Source organism: Pyrgilauda ruficollis, unplaced genomic scaffold (genome assembly GCF_017590135.1).
Source record: "Pyrgilauda ruficollis isolate IOZ18807 unplaced genomic scaffold, ASM1759013v1 scaffold13, whole genome shotgun sequence".
NCBI classification, from domain to species: domain Eukaryota; kingdom Metazoa; phylum Chordata; class Aves; order Passeriformes; family Passeridae; genus Pyrgilauda; species Pyrgilauda ruficollis.
Genome location: NW_024511432.1, coordinates 49,476 through 76,028, shown reverse-complemented (window position 1 = coordinate 76,028; position 26,553 = coordinate 49,476). Strand labels below are relative to the sequence as shown.

At 61.6% G+C, this 26,553-nt stretch overlaps 1 protein-coding gene across 1 annotated transcript in view; it reads left to right on the top strand.

Moving 5' to 3' along the window:
- Nucleotides 1-25,863, top strand: part of ZFPM1 (zinc finger protein, FOG family member 1) — a 35,057-nt gene extending 9,194 nt beyond the window's left edge. The window contains exons 2-10 of the mRNA XM_041458866.1: nucleotides 5,831-5,962; nucleotides 8,066-8,155; nucleotides 17,948-18,081; nucleotides 20,406-20,508; nucleotides 21,535-21,744; nucleotides 22,277-22,507; nucleotides 22,824-22,919; nucleotides 23,013-23,162; nucleotides 23,554-25,863. Coding sequence (XP_041314800.1) covers nucleotides 5,831-5,962; nucleotides 8,066-8,155; nucleotides 17,948-18,081; nucleotides 20,406-20,508; nucleotides 21,535-21,744; nucleotides 22,277-22,507; nucleotides 22,824-22,919; nucleotides 23,013-23,162; nucleotides 23,554-25,721 — 3,314 coding nt within the window. The 3' untranslated portion in view covers nucleotides 25,722-25,863. The remainder of the gene's footprint in view (nucleotides 1-5,830; nucleotides 5,963-8,065; nucleotides 8,156-17,947; nucleotides 18,082-20,405; nucleotides 20,509-21,534; nucleotides 21,745-22,276; nucleotides 22,508-22,823; nucleotides 22,920-23,012; nucleotides 23,163-23,553) is intronic.
- The last annotated feature ends 690 nt before the right edge of the window (nucleotides 25,864-26,553 follow it).

Below are 26,553 nucleotides of genomic sequence, written 5' to 3'. Positions count from 1 at the left end.
CCGAATTGAGGGCTTTTCCCGCAGTTCCACCCTTTGGCAGGGAGCGGGGGTGATGTGCTTGGAGCCTGATCTTCCTGCATGGAATTTCTTTCCCGCCTTGTTGCGTATCCAGCTGCTCCCGAAGCGCCCACATCCTGGATCACCACGGGGACCAACACCTCACTCTGCTCTTGGATGGGGTTTGGATGGAGACACCTCCAGTGCCCCCAGGAAGGACTGGTCCTTCTCTCCCGGTCTCGCCAGCTGCCTCAGTTTCCCTGCTGTGCTCCGAGCAGCCTCTCGTGGCTCCGCGTGCTCTCCAGGCCACGTTCAGCGCATCCCTTCTCCGGAGCATCCCCATCCATCTGCTGCGCCAGGCACGGCTCCGTTCCGCTCTCTCCTCTCTCCAAATCTATCAGGGCCTTATCGACCCCATCTGAAACCTAAAGTCACTCCATTGTCATTGTCCCCGGATTTCTTCCCTGGCTCCTTCCCCTCCCTCGCGCGCGGTTGATCCGCCGGCCGTTCCTGTTGGGAATGGCGGCCCCCGGAGCGCCCCAATCTCCCGGAATCTCTCGGTGCTTTATCGGCCCATCGGAGCCGGGGCTGGCGGGGCCGGCGCTGGCGCCGCTCGCTGCTGATAAAGTTACAGAGTTCAGGCAGTGATGAATGTTCAGTAACTGCACCCGCCGCGATCCCGCCTGGGCTTGGCAGCGCGAGCAGCTCGGGCTGAAACCAATCCCTCCCCTATCAGCAGCGCTGCTCTTTCTCAGGCTCAGCCTCTCCCCGCTTTCTGCTCTTCCCTGGGGGGCTCCCCTGGGGCAGCGCAGCACCGAGGGATGCTCTGGGGGCTCCGTCCCTGGGGGGTGGTTCTGGATTTCACCCTGGAATGGTTTGGGATGGAAGGAGCTTGAAGCTCATCCGGTTCCAGGGCAGGGACCTTCCACCAGAGCAGGCTGTGGTGGTTAGGACAGAGCAGCTCCCCAGCAAGGACTGGAGCATCCCATCCCATCCCATCCCAAGAAATCCCAGCCTTCCCAACACCCCCATTCCCACCCTGTCCTTCGTTCCCCTCCTGGAAAATTAGGCCTAAGTATATTATAAATGTAATCATTATTATAAATGTGATCATTATTATAAACTTAATGATTATTACAAATGGCATCCCCTGAGAAATGGCAGCATCACCCATCCCCTCCATGCCCCCACCGTTTCTTATTCCCCCACCCCTTCCTTTATTCCCCTTCCTGGTATAAATTAGGCCTAATAGATTATCAGTGTAATAATGTTAATCATTATAAAGCCCCTCATGAGCAGTTGGAGCATCTTCCATCAAGAATTACAGAATCACCCAGCACCTCTGTCCCATATTCCCTTCCTGGATAAATTAGGCCTAAATACTAAAATGTAATAAGTATAAATTTAATTTATCAATTATTACAAATATCCCCCATCAGCAATCCCTACCACCTCCTGGATAAACCAGTAATAATTTAATACCAAATCATGATCAATACATTATAAATCCCCCCCTGCACCTTCCAATTCTCCAACCATACTTTTTTTTTTTTTCCTTGTCCTTTTCTCCCAGGGCACCACGGGCAGGGTCAGGGTGAGTTTTATCTGGAGGTGATGGAGAAGGGCCCCAAATTTGAGATAAAGCCCCCTGGGGCCGGCCCCAGCTGCTATCGGCTCCGTGCACGGGGCTGATCTTTCATGGGGAGATGCCTGGGATGCTGCAGCCAGGCTGATAGGGGAGAGGGCTGATTTGTGCCCCAAAAGCCTTTTTCCTCTCAAAGGGACCCCAGACTATTGGAATTTAGTGCAGCATCACCGGGGGGGAGGTCTCCCGGTGGATCCGTACCGCGCCCACCGCCAGCTCGTTTGTCCCGGCTTGGCATTCCCGATCCGCAGGGAACTGGGGAGCAGCCGAGGTCGTTGGTAAAACAAACATCGGCAGGGCCCAGGGAGGAATTGGGTGAGAAGAGCGGGCGGGTGGCCCATCAGATAGCGGGATTTGCAGCCCGGGTTGTTCTCCGGGTGTTTCTGGCAGCGGGGCGGGCACGGCACAGCCCCGCCACCGGAGCCTGGGGAATCCCGGGATGCTCCAGACCCCACCAAGGCACCAGGGCTGCCTGTGCTGGAGGAGCAGCTGGGACTGGCTCCAGGAGCATCTTGCCCTGAGGAATTCTGCCCTGTTCCTGCAGCACTTTGCTCTTGGCTCCATAATTTAGGGGAAAAAGAGATGATTTAGGGTAGTGAGGAAGCGATGCCTGTGTGGAATTCTCACATTTCCAGCATGAGCTGATGGACGAGTATCCTGGTGATGCTTTGTGCATCCCAAAACCTGGTTTGGAGCCTTGCCCACCTGCTTTTAGGTTGGTTTTCGTTATTGTTATTGTTATTATTATTGTTATTGTGGTTTTTTAATTGGGATTGGAAGAGGATGGTGCCAGCGCAGGGATGAGGAGGAGCTGGAAGGATGGAGAAGGGATCCTCCATTATGTTGCCTGCCTGGTGGAGCTGGAATGTCCCTCAGGATGCCCTGGCACAGCTGAGATGTCCCCACTGTCCCCCCTAGTGACACCCAGAGCCAAGGCTGAGCTTTGAGGTGTCTGGAGGGAAGGTTTGGGATGTGAGTTCACCCAGGCCCAGGCTCTGTCCCTCATTCCCTGACTCCCGGAGCCCTCCTTGGACTCATCCCCTGCCCGATGGGACTTGGAGGAATTTTTATTTTTAGAAATAAGGCTTGTGGATTCCCAGAACAGTTTGGGTTGGAAGGACCTTAAAGCTCATCTCCTTCCTCCCCCTCCACGGGCGGGGACACATTCCTTTTAGCCCAGGTTGCTCCCAGCCCCATCCAACCTGGCCTTGAACGCTTCCAGAGATGGGAATTGGAAAGGAGTAGGATGGGAAATTTTATTTAAATTCGTATTTAAAAATAAACACTTGGACCTGACAGCAGCACCGAGCGCCAGGCGGCGAAGGCAGGTTGCCACCAGCCTGCACGTGTTCCCGATCCAGGACCTGCTTTCCACCACGGGAACCCCTCCTCCTCTTCCTCCTCCTCCTCCTCCTCCTCCTCCCTGCTCCAGAGCCGGTGGGAAAGTCTGTGGCTGTTGCTATTTTCTATCTGTTATCAAGGCCTCTTATCGCTTTGCTCTTGTCTCTGTGCCGGCTCTCCGAGCGCCCAGGGTCTCGCTCTTGGCAGCCTGGAAAAGTCCCCCCCCCTCCTCCTTGATTCCCTATATTCTTTTGCCTTTTATTTAATTTACCAGCTAAGCACAAAGAATCAAGAAAAGCTTGATTGTTCCTGCGCTGGGAGAGCCTTAATTGGAGCGCAGTGATCAAATCATTACCTGGATAACGCCGGGTTTCCCTGGGAATGCCGACCCTCGGCCCAGCCCTGCTGACACGGGCACAGCACCTCAGCTCCCTGCAAGTTTGTACAGTCACTGTCTATTTTTTTATTATTATTATTTTTTGAGGGGAAAAAAGAAGAAAAAAAGGGGGGGGAAAAAAGAAATCCTTGCTCGTTATCAATAAAAAAAAGGAGGGAGGGAGAAGAGTTAATCGTCGAAGCGGAGTATCTTGGAAGGGAGCGTTTTTTGGCTCTTCCCCTCTCTGTAAAACCAGCCTCAGTAATTCAGTTTTAAAGCATGAAAAAAGGGAGTTGATGAAATTCCACTATCAGCACTGAACCAATATGCAAAATATCTCGCCGAGAATCAAATAGCTATTATGTTTTCATTTCCATTTCAGCGTATTTGCTTAATGAAGAATAGACAGATCAGGCCAGCCGAGGGAGGCTGTGTGCAGTGATAACTGTGCAGGGCTCCCAGCAATCCCGGGCAAGTGACGCTCCCTCCGCTCCTGCTCCGCGCTCCCTCTCCCTCACTCGCTTTTATTTTTCCCTTTTTTCCCCTTTTTTGATTTTTTTTTTTCCCAGTGGTTCGTTTAACCCGCGCAGCTGGGAGCGCTGGCAGCGCGTCCCTGGGGGTTGGTGGGCAGTGGGATGCTGCAGTGGGGTTGGGATGCAGCCAAGGACACGATTCTGGGATGCTGTTGGCCACCCAGCCTCCCCCGTGGACACTGGGTGACACCCCAAAACCCTGGTGTTACAGGCTTGGATTTATCTTATTTTTATTTTATTTTTATTTATATTTATCTACTTTATTCATCCCCATCTCCCTTGTGCTTGGGAGTGCTTTGGGGTGGGGCATGGGATGCATCCAGGGACTGTGTGAGATTCCAGGATGCTGTTGGCCACCAATTGTCCCCATACCAGGTTTGACACATTGGATTTATATGGAGCAGCCTCATCTTCCTCGTGGCTGGAACTTGGCGTTTTGGGGTGGGATGTGGGTGGTCCCAGGACGCATCCAGGGATCACAGTGACAAGATTCTGGGATTGCTGATTCCCCATCATCCCTGTAGGCACTGGGTGTCACCACGGCGGCCAAACCCCAGCTGGATTTAGATGGAGCATCCCCATCTCCTTCCTGATTGGGGATGGATGTGGGTCATCCCAGGTGGATCCAGGGACCCCAGTGGCGTGGCACTGGGATGCTGGTGGCCACCCATCATCCCTGCAGGAACTTGGTGACACCACAGCCCTCAAACTCCTGATGGGTTTATATGGAGCATCCAGTTGGATTTATATGGGGCATCCTCATTTCCCTCCTGGCTGGGGATGGGTATTTCGGGGTGGGATTTGGGATTCATCCAGGGACCTTGGATGGGTTGCTGTTGGCTGCCCATCATCCCCGTAGGCCACGATGCTGTGGTACCCAAAGCCATCCCCATCCTCCTCCTGCTTCCTGCTCTTCCTGGGCAGGATGTGGGTGGTCTCAGCACCCTTGGGTGGGTGCCAGGTGCCCTCCTGGTCCCACCCATCCCTTCCCAGCCCCATCCACCCCTCCCTGGGCAGGCTGGAGGTGCCAAACCCCGGCGCAGGCGAGCGTCGGGTTAACTTTATCAGAAGCCCAAGAGCCGTGAAGGCGTGAAGGAAGAAATTAGCCTAACAATGTTTCATTTACAGCGGGAGAAACGATTTGTTAGCTGGCGATTGTTTCTGAATATTATCAGAGCCTTTTTAATTGTGCTGGAACTGAAATTAGCAGAATTAGAATAAATTGCCTTCCCTTCTCCAGCAGCCTCTTTATTCACGCTCATTGTTGTGTGCTTTGTATAGATTATGGGCTCTTTGTTCTGCTGCTGTAAATATACATGCCTGGAGTCACGGCGAGCAGCTGAGGTCTGCAGACGGGCTGGCCCCGCTCCGGTCCCCCCGTGGTCCCCCCGTGACCCCCCGTGGTCCCCGGTCCTGGGCTGGCTGGGACCCGGCAGCCCCCGGCGTCGTGCGGTGCCAGCCATGTGTGCCACCGGGGCTGGGCCGTGCCTGCCTGGCTGGGGACGCGGCTGCGTTGCCATGGAAACGGCCGAGAGGGATGGCAGGGCTGAGGGGTGTCCCCTGGGAGCACCCTGTTTGTCCCCGTGGCCCCCCTGCAGTGCCATCCCCGTGGGTCTGTGTCCGCTGCTGGATAAGGGTGGATAATGGTGGGCACCATTGCTGTGGGGACAGGTGATGCCACATCTGCGTGCACAGGACTCCTCTTGCTGATTCCCCACAGTGCCACAGGGAGGGGACACCTGGAACAAGACATGGCCACTCTAAGGGGACAGTGTTCCCCAGGGAGACGCTGCACTGCAGGGACGGCTGGGCAGGGCTTTCCCTTCCTTCCCTGTGTGGCATTTCCTCCCAGCATCCTGATTTCCCAGCTGGGAAATCCCCCTGGCATCTCTTCCCCCTGGCTGTGCCCTCCTCACCGCCCTGTCCGTGTTCCCACAGGGTCCCTGGCAGCGATGGAGGAAGGCGAGGACGCCCCGGTGGGGGACAGGAGCCCCTCGGAGAGGGACGGGGCCACCTCGGACTGCGAGGGCTCCGCCGAGCGTGACACCTGCAGCCCCCCCGGCAGTGAAGGTGAGCCCTGGGCTGTCCCTGCTGTCCCCTCCCCGCGGGGACAGGCGCTGCCACCAGAGCGACCTGCAGGGCATTAGCTCAGGAAGCAGCCTGGCCACCCCTCGGGGCTGGGGGACCAGTGACAGCTCTGTGTCCCTGGGAGTTCCATCCCTCTGGGCACCCTGGGGACAGCCCAGGTTGCAAAGGTGTGTCCCTTGGGGTGTAGAGTCACATAGTCAGGGTTTAAAGTGACCCTTCAAAGGGATATAAAGTGACCTTTGGGATATGAAGTGACCCCTCAGGTGCAGAGTGACCCTTCCCCTTACCCTGGGGTGCAAAGTCACATTCCCTTAGGGTGCAAAGTGTCCCATCCCAGGGATGCAGAGTGACCTCTCGGGGTGCAAAGTCACATCCTTTACCCTACAAAACTCCTCTCCCCACCCATGATGAAAGTCACGTCCCTCGGGGTGCAAAGTTCCCCCACCCAAGGGGACAAAGTCACATCCCTTGGTGTACCAAGTGACTCTCCCGGGGTGCCAAGCAGCCCCAGGGGGCACAGCTGGTGGCCCTGGCCGTGCCACGGGTGGGCTGGGGGGCACGGGGCCGTCGGTGGCACCGTGGTGCCCACGCGGCCGCCAGGCTGCCGCCGTGCCGAGCCGCGCCCCAAAGGTGGCTGCGACTCAGGGCCGGGCTGAAACAGTCCCAGATATCCTCCGAGTTCCTTCCTGTGGAGGTGGGGGCAAATCCCAATCAGTTAATGTTTGCAGTGCCCTTTGAGATAACCGCGCCGGGGCAAGGCTGCGCCGCCGCAGCGAGCCACGGCTCCCGGCAAACCCCGCTGCCTCCGGCTGCGTCTGGGGACAAGCGTCCCCAAAAACAGGGCAGCCAGGCCATGCTGCACCAGGGATCCACGCCAGCTGGGGCAGGGAAGGACCCCGACAGCCGGGATAGGGAAGGGATCCTGAGAGTTGGGACAGCGAGGGATCCTGATAGTCGAGTAGGGAAGGGACACGAATAGCTGGGAGAGTCAGGGACCCCGACATTTGGGGCAGGGAAGGGACCCTGATAACACCAACAGGATGAGGTAGGGAGAGATCACAAGGCAGAGAAGGGACCCTGATAATGGGGGGCGAGGGAGGGACCTCAGTAGCTGGGGCAGGGAGGGGACCCCAGTATTTGGGGCAGACCAGGGACCCCAAAGCTGGGGCAGGGAGTGGACCCTAGTTGGAGCAAGGAGAGACCCCGATTTCAGCAAAAGGACCCCAAGAGGCAGGACAGGGAAGGGATCCTACAGCAAAGCAGGGCAGGGAGCCTGATAACTGGAACAGGGAGGGGACCTGATAAGTGGAGCAGGGAAGGGACCCCAGTATCTGAGTCAGGGAGGTCTCCCAGGCAAACTTTGCTCGGTGGTGGAGGGAATCAGGGCTCTTATCTGATGGGGGAGCCGGGCTGGGGGCGAGGAGCCGGAGCCGGGGCGCGGAGCTGCACCTGGCACTGGCCTGCCTCGATAAAGAGGTGATAGCAGAGATAAGGCCCAGCAGCAATAACGGCCACTAAAGCTTTCAGCGCGATGGATAAAAATCGATATGCCAGGCACTTTGATTTATAGCCAAAAATAATAGGACTTTTATACCCGGTGATTGATTTATTTGATGTTAATCATTGCGCTTATCACCTGTATTAATAATCTCCAATGGCGGTGACGTCACCCCTGGGCGGCCGCGGTGGCGCCGATCGATTGGGCTCCGCTGCTCGATCCGCCCGGGACGCCAAGGCAAACATGTACTTTGGGCACTAATCTGCCACACTGTCATATGCAGATTGGCTTTATCAGCCCATCTCCAGCAGCAGTTAATGGAGAAAATAATTGTTATCAAGTTGCTATGAATACGCCACAAATAGAGCCGTGAGGGGAGCGGGGCTCGGCCCGCTGGCGTGGCGTGGCACGGGTGTGCCAGGGGTTTGGGGTGGGGTGGAGGGGCTTGGCTGGGCCGTGGGGCGTTCCCAGGGGGATGTGGATCCCATCCCCACCCCGGTGTCGCTGCTCTGGTGGTCCCAGCCCCTGTGGAGTGCTGCCTCTGGAATGCCCTGCTCCTGACCTGCTGCCTTCCCCTCCTGCTGCAGAGTCCAGAGATGCTCTGGAGAGTCCAAAGGAGCCGGAGAAGCCTGATCCTGGAGAAAACCCCCAGGAGCCAGACACCTGGAATGGGCCAGGTGAGTCTCTGGTGTGGGGCCATCCTGCTTTGTCCCAGTGTCCTGACTGGATGTGCTGGAGCAGCCTCCAGCATTCGCCTCCTCTTGCACACACCAGTATGAGAGGAGGACTGGGAGCGGGGCGGGCTGCAAACCCCAGAACTCCTGCTGGAGGGGAGGTGTGAGGTGATGGTTGTCATCCCTGACATCTCCAGGGTGCTGTTGGGATGGTATAACCATGGATTTGGGAGCAGCAGGGATGCAGCTGGCATCACGCTCCCTGGCACTGGCAGGGTTTGGGCCCGTCTTGTGTCACACCAGGGCACTTCACCAACATCCTGACAACCACAAGAGCAACGCTGGGGTGGTTTGGTGATGGTTATCAAAACCCCAAGGAGCAAATTCAGCCTCTATCTCCCCCTGGTATCTCCACGCTGGGGCCACGGGCACCAGGACACAGCGAGGCCAGGCTGGCCCTGTGGGCAGCCTCAGCCCTATAACCCACTATCTCCAAAGCCACGGGGTTACAGATGCGTGCCACACGGATTCACAGAATCACGGAATGTCTGGGGCAGGGAGGGAGCTCTGGAGATCATCCAGCCCAAGGCAGGGACACCTGGAGCAGGTGACGCATCCAGCTGGGTTTGGGATGGCTCCAGCCAGGAGACCCCACACCCTTGGGCAGCCGTGCCAGGGCTCTGCCACCCTCCATGGGTAGTTCTTCCTCACGTTGAGGTGGAACTTCCCGTGGTTTAGTTCGTGGCCATCACACCTCGCTTGGGGTGGGTTGTTCCACTGGGAAGGGCTCCTGGCAGGTGGATGGGGATGGCACCAGGGGGACCTGACACCCCCAAGGGTGAATGTGCCACGTCTCAGGCCCTGTGGGTGCTGCCCTCACCCTGCTCCTCCCAGGGGCGCTCCCAGCTCCGGCCGGCAGTGCTGGGCAGTGCTGACCCCGCTGAGGACAGCCACGGCCCTTTGGGGATGGACGGGCCCCGCGGTGTCCCCAAGGCCAGCAGGCTGCGGTGCTGCAGGGCCCTGGGAAGCGGTGCCTGCCAGCACACGTGCTCCTGCAGCTGCCCCGATCCCCACGGGAGCCCCGCTCCCCTCCCCTTCCTGCCGACCCCGCTGATATCCCGGCCCTTCCTGCGTGCCGGCCAGGAAGGAGCTGCGAGGCCACCCCCGGCTCCTCCTTATCTGCTCCCAGCCCTTTGCCCCCAGCGCTCCCGGGACCCCAGGGCAGGGTGGGAGGGGGCTGCAGCTCGCACCCCACAGATCCCCCCGTTCCCTGTGGGGTCACCGCACCCCGCTCATCCCGAAGCTCCCCAAAGGAGCCTGGCTGAGGCCGTGCCTCCCCTTCCCCCTCGCCTCTCGGGGAGCGGGTTATTTGCATTCTTTATGTAAAAGAGATTTTATTATCGGGGCCCGGCAGCCCATCTCTGTTCTGGTAATTGCAGCGGTATGAATGTCGGTGTGGCTGGAGCTGCCGGCGGTCCGGCGATGCCGCGCCGATAGGGTGTTCCTCTCGCACCAACCGCCGCGATGGCCCCGGCTATCAGGGCCTCTGCAGGCTCGGCACTTATCAGGGATGGAGCTGGCGAAAAGGGAAGCTGGGAGCAGCCTGAGTTTTCTGCTTTATCTGGCAGGATCCGCCGGGTGTCAGCCGTGGCGGCCGCGAGGATGCGCCGCGCCCGGGGGGGCTCTGTTCGCAGCCCGGGAGCTTTGGGGGGTCACTGGGTCACCCCCGCGGTGGGATGGTGCTCCCAAAGGCTGTCCCGCTGTTCCAGAGGGGATGTGGCCTGCCAGGACCTCGCCCTGGGGCTGCCTGGCCCCACGTGGCAGGAGGGAGGAGGATTTTGGTTTAGCTTTGAAGTGACCTTGTTCCCTGGAGGGGGACGAGGCTTGTCCGGCTGATGGGCAAGTTCCCAGGAGCTGGAGGCTGAAATCCCGAACCTGAGAGCCTTTAAGGATGTGCCACCCTTCATCCAGAGTGCTGGGACACCCTGGCTCTGTTCTGCTTGCCAGTGGGATCATGGATGGAGCATGGCCATGCCTTGTGCTCCCTCCATCCTCTGCCAGGGCTGGAGGCAGGATGTCCATCCTTCCCAGATTCCTCCAAACCATCCCAGATTCCCCTAAACCTTTCCCCACAGCCCCAGGGGATGGAGCCCCCCTCCATCCATGCCTCAGGTTTCCATCTTGCCCACTCATTTTGGTTTGCCCTGGAGAAGGGTGGGTAGCAGAGAATTTTGGGAGCAGCCTCCAGCTCCCATCGCAGGGCTGCCCCATCCCTGCCCGGCCAATCTCAGCAATTCCAGCCAGCTTTCCCAGAAGGATAAGAGGAAAATCTCTGGCAAATTTCACATGGAGCCAGGGCAGGAGTGCAGCAGAGGAGATCCCTGCTGAGGGACGGGCTGCTCAGCCTCGTGATGAGCCAGCAAAGAATTCCCACTGGGAGCTGCTGGGAGGCTGCAGCCCGTGGGAATCCTGGATTCTTCCCTTTCCACCAGGTAGGATGGAGCTTTTTGCTTTTGTCCTTGTGGGAACAGGATTGGAGGAGCTGTGACCAAACCCAGGGTGGCTTTTGCATTATCCCACCCAGCCATGTCTCACCTGGGAATTCCCTGGGAATTCTTCACCCCCTTTCCTCCACCAGCATCACTGTTTGCAGCTCCACCTTGCTGAACCCCAAGCCCTGCTGCTGTCTTGCCTGTTTGGGCTTTATTTAATAACTAATTACTAATTATGAAATATTAATTTAATATTAATATCTCCTCTGGGCAGTAGTGATGGCTCTGGGTTGATTAGAGAGCTCAGGCTCCTCTCCTGATCCCCCAAACTCTCACCTCCCATCCTCCATATCAGGATGGCACAGAGCAACTCCTCTTTTTTTTTTTTTTTTTTGGTGCATCTAATTAAAACTCCCAAGTCCTTTTTTTTCCCCCCCCTTTTCCTCCCAGCTCCCCCTTCCCTTCAGTTGTGTTTATCTCCCTCTTCAATAATCTCTGGCTGCCCAGGGTTTGTCTGGAAACCTCAAGGTTCATTATCGGGGTGAGCAGGGCATAATGGGGGGGACGGCTCGTCCGGGGGGGCACGGCCCCCGCCACATCTGCCCCATCCCTCCCCCTCCACCCTGGTATGTGTGGGTGGGAAAAATTATCCCAGCTATTCCCTTTTATCGCTGGGAGCGGAGCAGCAGAGAGTTGTGTCTGTGGGAGACTGCTGGGGGAGGGGGGCACTCAGGATTCAGAGCATTGGCACCCCCAGAGTCCCAAATCAGGGGGTGCCCAGCACCCTGAGATCCTTCCCCTGCCCCACGTGTGTCCTGCCAAAGGCAGCGGGGTGGGGACGATGCCAGCAGGGATGGTGGCACCTGTCCCGGGTTTGGGATGTGGAAGAGCGCCTGTCCCTGCTGGGGGATGTCCTCCTGTGCCTGGGTCACTGCAGGGTGCAGGGGACAGCTTGGGGACACTGATGTGGTGAAGGGATGCTCCAGCTGGTCTGGGGACGTTGCTGAGTGGGAGGATGATCTGACCCAGTTTGGGGACAGTGGCAGTGTGGAGGGATGCTCAGGGTGTTGGGGACAGTGACAGCGTGGAGGGATGCTCAGGGATTTTGGGGACAGTGACAGCGTGGAGGGATGCTCAGGGATTTTGGGGACAGTGACAGCATGGAGGAATGCTCAGTGTGTTGGGGACAGTGGCAGTGTGGAGGGATGCTCAGTGTGTTGGGGACAGTGACGGTGTGGAGGGATGCTCAGGGATTTTAGGGACAGTGACAGCATGGAGGAATGCTCAGTGTGTTGGGGACAGTGGCAGTGTGGAGGGATGCTCAGGGATTTTGGGGACAGCGACAGTGTGGAGGGATGCTCAGGGATTTTGGGGACAGTGGCAGTGTGGAGGGATGCTCAGGGTGTTGGGGACAGTGACAGTGTGGAGGGATGCTCAGGGATTTTAGGGACAGTGACAGCATTGAGGGATGCTCAGGGATTTTGGGGACAGTAACAACATGGAGGGATGCTCAGGGATTTTGGGGACAGTAACAACATGGAGGGATGCTCAGGGATTTTGGGGACAGTAACAGCATGGAGGGATGCTCAGGGATTTTGGGGACAGTGACAGTGTGGAGGGATGCTCAGGGATTTTGGGGACAGTGACAGTGTGGAGGGATGCTCAGGCATCTGTTCCCATTATCCCCTGGGAAGGAGAGCAATGTCAATGTCCTACACTCTTGTGGTGATGCCTCCAGGCTGGTGCTGATTGACAGCTGTCAATCACTCACCTTACTGCTCTGCCCTGCCTGGATCTGAGGACCGATGGGGATTTGGGGCTTGGACCCCCCTCCTCCATCTGGGTACCCCCTCCTGGGGGTGCTCCCACCCCCCACAGGCGCTTGGGGCTGTGGCAGGGTCCCCCCCTGCGGTCCCCTCCCCTTTTCCGGACGGGATATCTTCCCTCTGCATCGGCTCCGGGGGCCCCTCCATCCCCTTCCTCCCCTCTCCGGCTTCCTGCCCCCCCAGTGCCCTCTTCCCGCTGCCTGGGCACAGCCAGGGGTCCCAGCAGCCCCGGGAGAGGGGACAGGGCAGGGACAGGGTGTCCCTGGCACAGGGGTCCTGCCATGCTGGCAGCCCCGGGGCAGCCAGGAAGTTTTCCTCCTTCCCATCCTCCCTGAGCGCTTTCTGCTGCTTTCCCCAGTGTTTATTCCTGTCCCCAGGACACAGGTCACAGGTCCCGTGTGTTGCCTGGATGTCCCTTGTGAGCAGGACCCCAGGGAACAGGGCTGCCTTGGGATGGCAGCACCCCGGGCATGGGAACCCCTTGGGATGGGGCCGTGAGTGGGGCAGAGCAGGGACAGGGCACAGAGGTCCTGGCAGCCCCAGGGAAGCCAGGAAGTTTTCCTGTTTCCCATCCTCCCTGAGCCTTTCCTGACCTTATTCCCAGTGTTTCTATCCACATCCCTGCAGGCACAGGTCCCAGTTATTCCCTGGCATGGGAACCACTTGCCATGAGGGATGGCAGCACCTCAGGGATGGGCACTCCTTGGCATGGGGACCCCCTCCCAGCCCCATCCCAGCAAAGGCACAGCAACACCCCAAAGGCAAATGTCCCGGGAATGCTTATCAGCCCATCCTGCAGGGGCAGGGCACCCCAGCTTCCGTGGGGTGATCCCGGGGAACACGTGGCACGGCCGGTGCCACCCCGCCGCCAGCGCCTGCCAGCTGTGCCCCACAGCTGGCGAGCATGAGCGAGCCCTTTTGGGGTGCAGCCCCTCCTGTGTGTGCAGCCCCCCTGTGCAGCCCCCCGGGCGCTGGGTGGTGCCCACGGGGCAGGGCCTGGCTGCTCCATTACCCCGGGGCAGGGTTCAGCCCGATAAGGAGTCGCTTTTGGACTCGGGCAGCAAACAATCAATAAGTGGCAAGCGATGGGCAGCAGAGATAAAGGCAGAAATCCCCCCTGGCTCCCGCCCCATCAGGGCCTCCCCAGCACCCCAAACCGGGGGGCAGAGCCCAGCTGTGCCACGGCCATCCCCTCTCCATCCGCGGGGCTGAGCCCAAGCAGAGCTGAGCCCAGCAAGGCTCAGTTTAAACCCTCCTCACTCCTTTGTCGTCCCCAAGGCTGCCCTGATTACTCGAGCACCCGGGACGGCAAAGCCGGGATAATCTCCTTAGCCCCTTTGGAGAGATTTCCCTTTGTGAGCGGAGGTGAAGAGTGGAGATGCTGCGTGTTCACAGCTTAAGACTCTTCCCAATCGGCTCCCTCCATCTTATCGGAGCGGTGCCATCACATCATTGCAGTAGTTGAGTTGTCAGGATTTATTCCTTCCGCCGCGCTCTCGCCGCTTCTAAAAACAGCAGCTGGGGCTGGGCCAGGGCTGCTGGGGGAACTGGGGGGAACTGGGGCTTCTCCAGCTCGGATTTCCCCAGGCAGGAGCAGGGAGCCGTGGGAGGTTGGGTAGCCACTGATGGATCCATCCCTCCCTCCATCCCTCTGCCAGGCCAGCTCCTGCAGCCACCCACGTTTGCTCCGGGGTGTTCAGAGGTGCAGCCACATCCAGGCACTCCCGTTTGCTTTCCTTGCAGGAGGAAAGGGCAGAGGGACCCCAGACAAACCCACCCATCCCACCCCATCCCATTCCAAGCTGCTCCCGCATCTCTTTGCCTCAACTGCATCCACAGGACTGGAATCACATCTAAACAAACTGTTCAGCCCCTCAGGAGGAATCTGGAGGTCCATCCGTCCATCCATCCATGCATCCCCATTTCCCAGTCTCCCATCACCAGGGCTGCATCTGCTGTGCCCCCCAGGCTGGCACAGGGCTCTGAGTTTAATGGGAGCAGGGCGGCTGATCCCGGGATGTGATCCCATGACACACTGACAGCAGTATTTATCCTGATAGTATCCAGGCAGCTGCAAACACTGCAGGGACCTCCGAGCCCGGGTGCCCACTGAGGGGCAGAGCAGTTGGTCTGGATGTGGTTCAAGTCCTCTGGATGCAGCTGAGGCAAAGGGATGAGGGAACAGCTTGCAATGGGATGGGGAGGGATGAGTGGGTTTGCCTGGGAGCCCTCTGTCCTTCCCTCCTGCTCGCTCCCACAAGCAAAGCAAATGGGAGTGCCTGGATGTGGCTGCATCTCCAGAGCTTCCAGTGCTGCTCCTGGCACTGCCACTCCTCTCCCTGGCCCTGGGAATGCTGTGGTCACCGTGCCCGTGGGCTCTGGCCTTCCTCTCCATCACACCCCATGCCTCCCTGGAATTGTGCATCCCAACAGGCTTCCTCCCCCTGTGCCCACCCTGGACCCTCGGGATGGGCGGGAATGTGGGTGCCAGCCATGCCTGCTTGGCCATGGGGTGGTGACAGGATTAATCTTTGCTCCTGGCACAGCTCAGCCACAGATTCCTTTGGAATCTCTCGATGGGAAGATAAGCCAGGAGCAGCCCGGTGTTCCCAGTCCCTGTCACACCAGGCAGGTGCACCTGGCTCTCCGGGGCTTTTCCCTCCTTCCTGCCTTCCTGCTTCCCTTCCTTCCTTCTTTCCTTCCTCCCTGCTGCTTTTCTCTGTGCCCCAGAGCAAACAGGCCGGTCCCTGCCCAATTTGGTTAATGAGCTGGGAGATAAGCCCTGCTCCCTGATAAGGAGGGACCGATGGCCAGGTGAGATACCTGGGGGGTGTTCACCTGCCAGGGGATCCCACAGGGAGCTGCAGCTCAGGGACTTTGCTCCAGGACACCCCAGGGGCTGGCAGCAGCTCTTCCCAACCTTGCAGGCAGCGGGATGTGCCTGGATCCGTGGTGGGATCGCTCCCTGCAGCCTGGTGGTCCCACATGGGGACACAGCTCGCTGCCTTTGGGCTTTGTTCCCAGCGTGGAGCACACAGCATCTCCCAGGCCTCCCCATCATTTCCCTGTTCCCACTCAGCAGTGCTGTGTGTTTAGCTGGAAAAATCATCTTTTCCCTCCTTTTTCCCCTCGCTGTGTGAACGTGGGTGCAGAGGAGGGGCTCTGGCAGCATCCCTGGCTGGCCCAGGGACACTCACCCCGCTGGAGGAGCTCCCAGCACCACGAGCAGGGGTTCAGCACCGTCACTGGGGTTCCAGCACCCCGTTTTGGGGTGGGTGGAGGCTGCGGGGCGCTGGCGGGAGCGGGGCCGGCTGTGGCAGCACTATTTTTGTCCCCCTGTCTGGAACGGTTTTCTCTTTATCAGCGCCTGCGTGTTTTCTCTGCTGGGGATTGATACACACAAGATGAAGTGCTCTGACATGGGAAGTGTCAGGCGAATGCTCTTATCTCGGAGACATGGTCTCCTGACCCAAACGCTGCTGATTACCAGTGAGCCGGGGAAGGGGGGGCGCGGCAGGGGGGCACCCGCAGGGGGACGTGGCCGTTGGGCTCCGCTCCCCAAAAGCAGCTGGGATCTGCGGGGTGGCAAAGCCAGAGGGGAGCCAGCGCTGCTGGGGGTTTAGGGGTGATGGGGAGGGTGGTAGGGACCAGCTTGGTGACCCCAAACCCCTCGGGGATGCTGAGGTTGGGGGGAGTCCAGCACCCCGGCAGCACTTTGGCAATCAGGTGGGAGGCGCTGGAAATGTGGGATAATGTGAGGGTGGGACTGCCCCGCTCAGCTCCGAGGCCACTCTGGTGGTCACTCTGCTCCCTGCCTGCCCCGGTCCTTGATGGACCCTTCCTCAGGCTCAGTTTGTGCCGGGGAATAAATCCCAACAGCTCCTCAAAGGCCTCATCCCTCCTCCTCCTCCTCATCCCTGTGCTGAGGTGGAGCTGGTGGGGAAATGGGCAGGGGGATGCAGGGCAGGAGGATGCCAGGGATGTGGGGGATGTAGGGTGGGAAGATGCCAGGGATGCAGGGCAGGCACAGCCCGTGCCGTGCTCATTCCCAAAACCCCTTTGCAGGGGTGAAATCCCAGCTAGAAACAGAGCTGGGATCTCCATGGCCAGGGTGGCTTTGGGAGCTCCAGGGGCTCCCAGGCTGTGGGAGTGGGAAGGCAGGACAGGGGAGCTGAGGCAGAGCCCATCCCCAGCAGTGCTGGGGGCTGTGGCACAGGGCTGGAGGGTGCCAGGGACCAGCCTGGTGACCCCAAACACCTCGGGGAGCCTGGACACCTCCCCAGACCTCGCAGTGGGCAGCGGGTTCTGCCCAGGTGGCACCGGCTGCTCTCCTGGGATGTGCTCCAGGCAGTCCCCAGCGGCCCGGGGTGGGCAGAGGGGACCCGCGGGTGGCAGTGGCACCTGGGCGACGGCAGGTGACACCACCCAGCGCTCCCAGTCGCTCACCTCAGCTCACCCCAGCGCCGGGAGGATCCAGATGTCAGCCCTGCTAATAAACACATCAGATTTCAATCAGCGCAGCCATGGGATCGCTTTATCCTCCCCGCGCTCCCGGCTCCAAAGGCAATTTTACCTTCAGCCAGCGCAGCCTCCTCCCTGCCCACGGCACCCGGGACCAGCTGCGGCCCCTCGGGCCTTCAGGGGCTCTTTGTCCCTCCCTGCCGGGGCTGGGGATGACCCCGCGGGGCTCGGGCACACGGGCTGGCCCCGGGGAGCTGCTGGGGTCCGGGGGGCAGCAGGCGGCGAGGGGCAGGCAGCGCATCCATCTGGGTATTGGTTACCTGCCATCTTATCTGCGCTCCCAAAGACAAAGGCACAGTTAAAACATTTTCGAGCAGCCTTCATAGCGTATTCACATGTTATCTAACCCATTAAACCAGAGCCTTATCAGATAATCAAAGCCATTAAGCCCTGAAGCTGCTGCGACTTCGGGTGCGGGGATGGGAAACGCTCCTTCCGCAGGGCCCAGACCCCCGGGATGGGCTGGATCCCCCCGGGATGGGCTGGATCTCCCGGGATGGGGCTGAATCCCCCGGGATGGGGCTGGATCCCCCTGGCAGGATCCCTGGGGATGGGGCTGGAGCCCCCCCTCAGGATCCCTCGGGATGGGCTGGATCCCCCCGGGATGGGCTGGATCCCCCGGGATGGGGCTGAATCCCCCGGGATGGGCTGGATCCCCCTGGCAGGATCCCTCGGGATGGGGCTGGTTCCCCCAGGCAGGATCCCTCGGGATGGGCTGGATCCCCCCGGCAGGATCCCTGGGGATGAGGCTGGATCCCCCCCTCAGGATCCCTCGGAATGGACTGGATCCCCCCCAGCAGGATCCCTCGGGATGGGGCTGGTTCCCCCAGGCAGGATCCCTCGGGATGGGCTGGATCCCCCCGCGGGACACCCCCAGCAGCTCCCGGCTCCAGGCGGGTGGCACACCGCGGGGGTTTGGGGTGCATCCCGCTGATGCTGTGCGTGTCTCCCCGCAGATGAGCTGGCTCTGGAGGTGCGGGATGGGCAGAGACGGGTGCGGAGCCGCCGGAGCCTCCCCGAGGGCTTCTCCTGGGGCCCCTTCCCGGGCAGCATCCACAGCGAGCCGGCATCGCCGCGCCACGGCGACACGGTAAGGAGCACCCGAGGGCACGCTGCCGGGGCAAGGCCCCGGGAAACGAATTCTTCGGGAAGAGAAGTCCCTGCCTGAGCTCCTCAGCCCTTGGAATCTCCTGGTTTGGGGTTTCCCTGCCAGCCCAGAGCGTTCCTGCAGGCAGGGGACAGGAGGTTGCCATCCCCTCTGCACAGGCTGCTTGGTGGCACCTGTCTCCTCGCAGAGGAGATGGGATCTGCCTTTCCCACCCCGGATTTGCTCCCTGGGGACTCTGCTGGTGCCTGGAAAGCACCAGCAGCCGTGGGGAAGGTGCAGGAGAGGAGCACTGAGGGGACACCGAGGGGCTGGTGGCTGTTGGTGCCATCACCCAGGGGAGCAGCAGAGGAGGGAGGTGGCCCTGAGTGTAACTCTGGGTGTTTTTAGGCTCTGGATCCTCCATCCCAGCCACGTCCTTCCTTCCACATCCCCCCCCGAGCCACACACAGGCAGCTCCAGCCCAGGATCCTCCAGCCCTGGCTCCATCCCCACCTCTTCCTCCTCCTCCTCCTCCTCTCTCCTTTGCTCTTTTTTTTTTTTTTTTTTTTTAAGCTCAGGCCCGTTTATCTTTGCTGAATTAAATCCTTGATTAACCCTTATCTGCCCAGTTTGGCTCCCTATCTCCCGGTTGGCGCCGTGTGTCCAGACACCCGGTACAGGATGATTGATTTCCCCAAGATATGCGCAGCTTTTTTCTGATACTTCATTTATTGTCTAAATATTTTTGCTCCCATTTCAGCAGCTCCCTTATCGAGCCCGGCTGATGATTCCCAGCCCTGCTCTCCTCTGCCACTCTCCTCCCTCCCTATCTCTGCTCAGGGAAGGGAGGAAGGAATTGCAGCCCCATCCCTGATAGGGGCTGTCACCCTCAGGTCCCTTCCTCTTTGTTGCTGGCGGCAGTGGGGAGGGGGTGCAGGGGGTCTCCCCCAAATCCTGCCTGGCTCTGCTCTTCATCTCCATGTGGGAGGTGATCCCAGCCTGGGGTGTTGGTGGGAGCTGGGAGCACTGGGTGGCTTTAATATTCCGTGCTGTGGAGCACTGTGTGTCCCCATCTGCTGAGGGAGAAGGAGAAAGAACAGGAGGGAAAAAAGCAGGAGGAAGAGGAGGAGGAGGAAGATGCCTACCCGCCCCTACCTGATCCCACAGTTCCCCCAAAAATCCTTGCTTGGAAAGGCTCTGGCAGACAGCTCGGGGTGCCAAGGGAAGGTGAAGCCCCTCCGGGACTGTCCCCCCAGCCCGTCCGTGCCCGCGGCCCCCCAGGCCGGGCCGCAGCGAGGGCAGGGGCCGTGCGGATGCGCGTCCCGGCGGATGCGGAGCGGATCGGGTTTCCGATGGTTATCGCCGCTGTGCAGCGACACAGCGACCTCTTTGTTCCAGGGAGAACAAGGAAGGGCTTCACGCCGGGCTGGGGCCGCCGCGGGGAGCCGGGGTGGGCACCCAGGGGTGCTGGGAGCACCTTGGGGTGCTGCGGGGTCCTGGGCAGCCCCTCCATCCAGGGGGACCCGCAGGTGTCCCCATGCCGGGAGCAGAATTCCGAAGGGATCTTCCTCTCCCCGAGGGGACTCCGCCCATGTGGCACCAGCAGTGCCCATCCCTGGGGAGGTGCTGGGGGTCCCAAAGCCCCCAGCCCCATTTCCCGTGTCCAGGGGGGCAGGGGGGGTTCCCTCATCAACATGAGAGGGGCACACCCCTGTGCCTGTGTCACACCCGTGTGTCACACCCTTGTGCCAGTGTGTCAAACTTGTGTGCCACATCCATGTGCCAGTGTCACACACATGTGCCAGTGTGTCAAACTTGTGTGCCACATCCATGTGCCAGTGTCACACACATGTGCCAGTGTCACACACATGTGTTGGGGGCTTTATCACACTGCCAGCACTTGGCTCCTGGCAGCGATAAGGCCCCAACTGGCTGCCACTGTCAGGCTGAGTTGGAGGGGTTGGAAATATTGGGATGGATAATTAGATTTCATATCGTTACTGCAGCAGCCATCGGAGGATCAGGGAGATTAATTTCCCCCCCCCTTGTGCTCATTAATATTCATTAGAATGCGGGGAGGCTGAGCTGGGCACGGGCTGAGCTGGGAGTGCTGTGACCCCCTGGCAGCCCCTCAGTGTGACCCCAGCCCGTTTTGGGGAGCGTGTGACCCCCTGGCAGCCCCTCAGTGTGACCCCAGCCCGTTTTGGAGAGTGCTGTGACCCCCTGGCAGCCCCTCAGTGTGACCCCAGCCCATTTTGGGGAGTGCTGTGACCCCCTGGCAGCCCCTCAATGTGACCCCGGTGCTGACCCCTGTCCCTGCCCCACAGAGCCCCCCCCTGACGCTGGTGCTGGGGGACGAGAGCTGCTGGCTGTCCCTCCTGCCCCTTGTGCCTGGAGAGCCCGATGCCAACGCTGTCATCTACAGGAAGGGTTGGTACTGGGGGCACTGGGGGTGGGGAGGGTCCCCATCCGTGTCCCCTGTCCCAGTGTCTGCTCTCCCTGTCCCTCTGCTGGCTGTCCCTGGGCTTGTCCCTGTCCCAGCTTCCTTGGGTGGCTGCACCCAGTGGGGCTGGGGAGGGTCCCAGCAGGGATGGGCACAGGAATGGGAGCAAGGATGGAAGCAAGGATGGTGTAAGGATGGGCACAGGGATGGTGTGAGGATGGGCACAGGGATGGGCATGGCAATGGTGTAAGGATGGGCACAGGGATGGATGCAGGAATGGGCACAGGGATGGAAGCAAGGATGGTGTAAGGATGGGCACAGGGATGGTTGTAAAGATGAGCACAAAGGTTCAGGGATGGGCACAAGGATTGGCAGAGGGGTGAGTGCAGAGATGGGTGGTGTGTAAGGATGGGTGGATGTAGGGATGGACACAGGGATGGGTGCCGGGATGAGTGCAGGGATGTCGCAGGAATGGACGCAGAGATCTCACAGGAATGTCACAGGGATGGGCACAGGGATGGGGGCAGGAATGGGTGCAGAGATGGGCACAGGGATGGATGCAGAGATGGGCACAGGGATGGATGCAGAGATGGGCACAGGAATGTCGCAGGGATGGGACGCAGAGATCTCACAGGCATGTCACAGGGATGGGCACAGGGATGGATGCAGTGATGGACACAGGAATGTCGCAGGGATGGGTGCAGGGGTGTCGCAGGGATGGGCACAGGAATGTCGCAGGGATGGATGCAGAGATCTCACAGGCATGTCGCAGGGATGGGCACTGGGATATGGATATTGTGGGATATTGTGCAGAGACGGGCACAAGCCGGCTCGGCGGCTCCGGGCGGGCTCCGCGGGGCTCAGCACGGGCACACACCGCCATCTCCAGGCCACGGCCGGGAGGGAGCAGCGGCCGCTGCCGGGACCGCGGGGACAGGGCGGGACAGAGGGCCCGGGCCGGGCGGGTGGCAGCGCGGGATGCGGCCATCCCGCTCACGCTGTCCCCTCTCCAGACGAAGCCCTGTGGTGCCGCACGACGCGCGCGCTGCGGGAGGACGAGCCCCTGAGCGCCTTCGTGGTGGCAGAGCCACCAGCTGTCCCCAACCACGGCGTGAAAGCGGAGCCCGGGGAGTCCCCGTACCCGGCGGCGCTGCACTCGGACATCCAGCTGCTGCCACAGCAGGCCGGCATGGCTGCCATCCTGGCCACCGCCGTGGTCAACAGTGAGTCTGGGGACACGTGGGGAGGGACACGTGGAGAGGGACACACGGAGAGGGACACATGGAGAGGGACACACAGGGACATGTGGGGAGGGACACACGGAGAGGGACACACAGGGACACACAGGGAGGGACACACGGGGAGGGACACACAGGAAGGGACACATGGGGAGGGACAAGACAGGGAGGGACACATGGAGTGGGACACATGGGGAGGGACAAGACAGGGAGGGACACACGGGGAGGGACACACGGACACACGGGAAGGGACAGGCAGGGAGGGACACGCAAGAAGGGAAATACAGGGACACATGGGGAGGGACATGCAGAGAGGGACACTTGGGGAGGGACAAGACAGGGAGAGACACATGAGGAGGGACACATGGGAAGGGACAGGCAGGGACACATGGGGAGGGACAAACGGGGAGTGACACGTAGCACCACAGCCCTGTCGGGGCTCCCCAACCTGTCACGCAGCGATGTCCCTGTCCCCAGCCCATCACACAGCGATGTCCCTGTCCCCTGCTCTCCACAGAGGACGTGTTCCCATGCAAGGACTGCGGGATCTGGTACCGCAGCGAGCGCAACCTGCAGGCCCACCTGATGTACTACTGTGCCAGCCGGCAGAGCGCCGGCGCCGGCTCCCCCGCCCTGGAGGAGAAGCCCAAGGAGACGTATCCCAACGAGAGGGTCTGCCCCTTCCCACAGTGCAAGAAGAGCTGTCCCAGTGCCAGCTCCCTGGAGATCCACATGCGGAGCCACAGCGGTATGGCATGGCATGGCATGGCATGGCACCCCTAGTCTGGAGGCTTTGGGGTGGCAGCATGGTGACGGGTTAGAGAGGCTGGCCCCAGCTGAGCTGCTGGAGGGGCAGGGAGGATGCAGGGCTGGAGCACACTGCGCAGTGGGGTGAGGTTTTCCCCGGCTGGTTTGGGACACTGGTTTGGCACTGCTCGCTTGTAGGTCTTCCCCATCTCAGACCTGTAGAGACAGAGGGAGTTGGCCCTGTGGGATGGCCCTGTGGGTGTCCCCACAGTCCCTGCCCCCCTCCCCTCAGCACTGAGTGTCCGTCTGTCCGGCAGGAGAGCGGCCGTTTGTCTGCCTGATCTGCCTGTCCGCCTTCACCACCAAGGCCAACTGTGAGCGGCACCTGAAGGTGCACACGGACACCCTGAACGGTGAGTGTCCCACAGGGACAGCCCTGTCCCATTCCAGGGATGGGCACCGTCCTTCCTGCCCTGCCCGCTCAGCCCGGTGCTCTGTCCCCTCAGGTGTCTGCCACAGCTGTGGCTTCATCTCCACCACGAGGGACATCCTGTACAGCCACCTGGTCACCAACCACATGATCTGCCAGCCGGGCTCCAAGGGCGAGGTGTTCTCACCTGGGTCAGCCCTTCCTGCTGCCAAACCCCTCGCTCCCGGTGAGTCTTGGGGCTGTGGCCAGGAGGGACACAGGATGGCATTGTCAGCCAGGGCTTGTCCCCAGCTGGGACCGGTGGTGGCAAGGGAGGTGGGGATGGGACAGTGCCAGGACGTTGGGAATGGGGAACAGAGCAGGATCCATGTGCCAGAGGTGTTGGGAACAGGACATGGCAACATCCCTGTGCCAGGATGTGTGGAACAGGGAATGGGGTGAGGATCCTGTCCTGGGGGTGTCAGTCAGTACCGGGGGACAGGGCAGCACCCCTGTGTTGGGGGATGAGGCAGAGGGGCATCCCAGAGGGGCATCCCTGGACCATTCTCAGTGATGCTGCTGCTGATCCTCCCTGTGCCGGGGCTGTCGCTGACGCTGTCACCTCTGTCCCCCTGCAGGGCTGAGCCAGCCGAACAACGCGTCCCTGCGGAAGTGCAGCCTGGGCACGTTCCTGCCCGAGGCGCTGCCGGCCCTGCCGCAGCACGTGGTGCTGCCCGGCCCCGACACCGCACCGGCACCGCCCGCCTCGCCCCCCGACCCCAGGGCCGGCAAACTGTCACCCCCAGCCCAGCCGCAGAACGGGGAAGGCCCTTCTTCGGCATCCTGCTCCTCTTCATCCTCCTCCACGTCCGGCGAGCCCGTGCGCATCAAGGAGGAGCCGGCCGGCAGCCCGGCCAGCGAGGCGGAGGCGCCGAGGAGCGGGGAGGGGGCCGGCAGCCCCGACGCCGGCTCCCGGACCTCGTCCCCCCGCAGCCTGTCCTCGGCCAAGGTCAAGTCGGAGCTGGCCAGCCCCACGCCGGGCTCCAGCCCCGTGCCCAGCGAGCCGGGGACGGGCACGGCCGGCGGCACCGTCTTCCTCCCGCAGTACGTGTTCGGCCACGAGGCCGCCGTGGTGCCGCAGGCATCAGAGATCCTGGCCAAGATGTCGGAGCTGGTGCACAGCCGGCTGAAGCAGGGCCACGGGGGCGCGGTGCCACCCACCATCTACACGGGCACGCCGGTGCCCAAGGGGGCCACCTGCTTCGAGTGCGAGATCACCTTCAACAACATCAACAACTACTACGTGCACAAGCGCCTGTACTGCTCCAGCCGGCACCTGGCCGAGGACAGCCCCCCCGGGGCACGCAAGCTCAAAGCCCCCCCCGGGGCACCCAAGGGTCCCCTCGCCCCGGGGACGCTGCTGTCCCCTCCAGCGGGCAACGGGCAGAGCCCGGCAGCGGGGGACGGGGACACCGGCCGGGATGCCACCCCGCCGGCCGCCGTGCCAGAGGGCAAGGCTGAAGAGGGGGGCACCAAAGCGGGGTCCCCCGAGGCGGAGGGGGGGTCGGGGCGGTGCAGCGAGGACAGCCAGAGCCCCGGCAGCTCGGCGGGGGACGAGGGGGACGAGGACCCCAGCAAGACGCTGTGCGAGGCGTGCAACATCCGCTTCAGCCGCCACGAGACCTACGTGGTGCACAAGCGCTTCTACTGCGCCTCCCGGCACGACCCCCCCCTGCGCCGCCCCGCCGCCCCCAAAGTGCCCTTCCTGCCGCAGCCGCTGCGCACCCGCAAGCGCCGCAAGCTCTACGAGATCCACGGTGCCGCTCGTCGCCCCGCCGAACCCCCTCCAGCCCCGGAGCCCCCGCCCGCCGAGCCGCCCGCTGCCGCCTCCGAGCCCCGCGCCAGCCCCGACGCCGAGGGTCCCATCGACCTGAGCAAGAAGCCGCGGTGGCAGAGCGAGCCGGCGCCGACACCGGTACCGGCACCGGCCCCGCTGCTGCCCCTGGCCGACTACCACGAGTGCACCGCGTGCCGCATCAGCTTCAACAGCCTGGACGCGTACCTGGCGCACAAGAAGTACCAGTGCCCGGCCACGCCGCTGCAGCCCCGCACCCTGGAGCACCTGCAGAAGATGAAGGGGGCCATGGCCGCCCCCCTCAAAGGCCGGCACAGCCCCGGCAGCCCCGGCGAGGGGGACCCCGAAGGAGGCGTGCGGGTGAGAGCGGCCCCGGCGGGCAGCCCCAGCATCCCCTACCCCGGGGCGGACTCGCTGCAGCGTCACCCCAAGGGTTCCCTGCCACCGCCGGGGGCCAAGGGTCCCCTCGCCGCCTGTCCCTACTGTCCCCTCAACGGGGCCATCAAGGGCGACCTCCTCGAGCACTTCCGAAACGCCCACGGGCTCTTCGTGGCCAAGCCGGGGCTCCCGGACGCGCTGGCCCCCGGTGCCAGCAGGACGCCCGAGCCCCCGCTGCCCGCCGCGTCCCCTCCTCGTCCCCCCCGCCTCCGCCGGGACAGCCTCACCGCCAAGGAGGGCAGGGACAGCCCCCGGCCCCCCGGCTCCCCCCGGGCCCCCGCCTCGCCCGGAGCCCCCGAGGGACTGCGGGAAGCCGCCCGCAAGCCCCCCACGCCCCCCGCCTACACGGACAGGGGGGTGCAGACCCCCCCGGCCAAGGCTGTGCCCGGCCCGGTGCCCAACGGCAACCACAGGTACTGTCGCCTCTGCAACATCAAGTTCAGCAGCCTGTCCACATTCATCGCCCACAAGAAGTATTACTGCTCCTCCCACGCCGCCGAGCACGTCAAGTAACCCCCCCCAGAGCCCCCCACCACCGCGCGGGGGGCTGCAGGGGCTGGGGGATGGAACCGGTGCCTGACACCCACCCCGTGCAGGGGTTGGGGTGATGGAGGATCCCCCCAGGAGGCTCCACCGGGGCAGCTTCAGCATCTGGAGCCCCAAAGTTCACCCGGGTTGGGGGTGAGGACACTGGAGGTGGGGGGTCAGCCCCCACCTGTGCCCCTGAGGGAAACTGAGGCAGGAGGACTGTGCATGGCCCTGCCCTGGGGGCTGCAGGGGGCTTCTCCCCGTAAACACTACGGGGCTGGGGTGGGGGTGTGGGGGGCACGGGCGTGGCCCCGGCACCCCAGGAAATCTGGGGGTGCCCCCACCTCAGAGCGGACCCTGCACGGAGGCAGCCCTGGGAGGAGGATGGAGCTGCCCTGGGAACTGTGTGTATAAGTGTGTACAGAAATAAATATGTCTGCTAAACTCCTGTGTGGGGTGGGGGACACTGCGGGGGCTGGCGTGGCCACCGGCTCCCCCAGGGGCCGGGCTATGGGGACATCGGGTGTGTACAGCCAGGGGTGACACAGGGGGAGGGCATGATGTCCCCACGCTGTCCCCAGTGCCCCCGGGTGGCACCTTCAGCAGCCTGGGGAGGTCACACATCTGTGCCATGGGGCAAAGTCCTGCTCCCAGATGGGGCTCAGCTGGTGCTGATGGCTCATTAATTATCAAGGTAATTAAGCCCCACAGCGCTGGGTGGGGCTCACCCAGCCACAGGAGCAGTCCCTGCGCTGCAGCTCCAGACCCTGCCGTGGGTGCCCAGGTGAGTGTGACTCAGGTCAGGTGTCCCCCACAG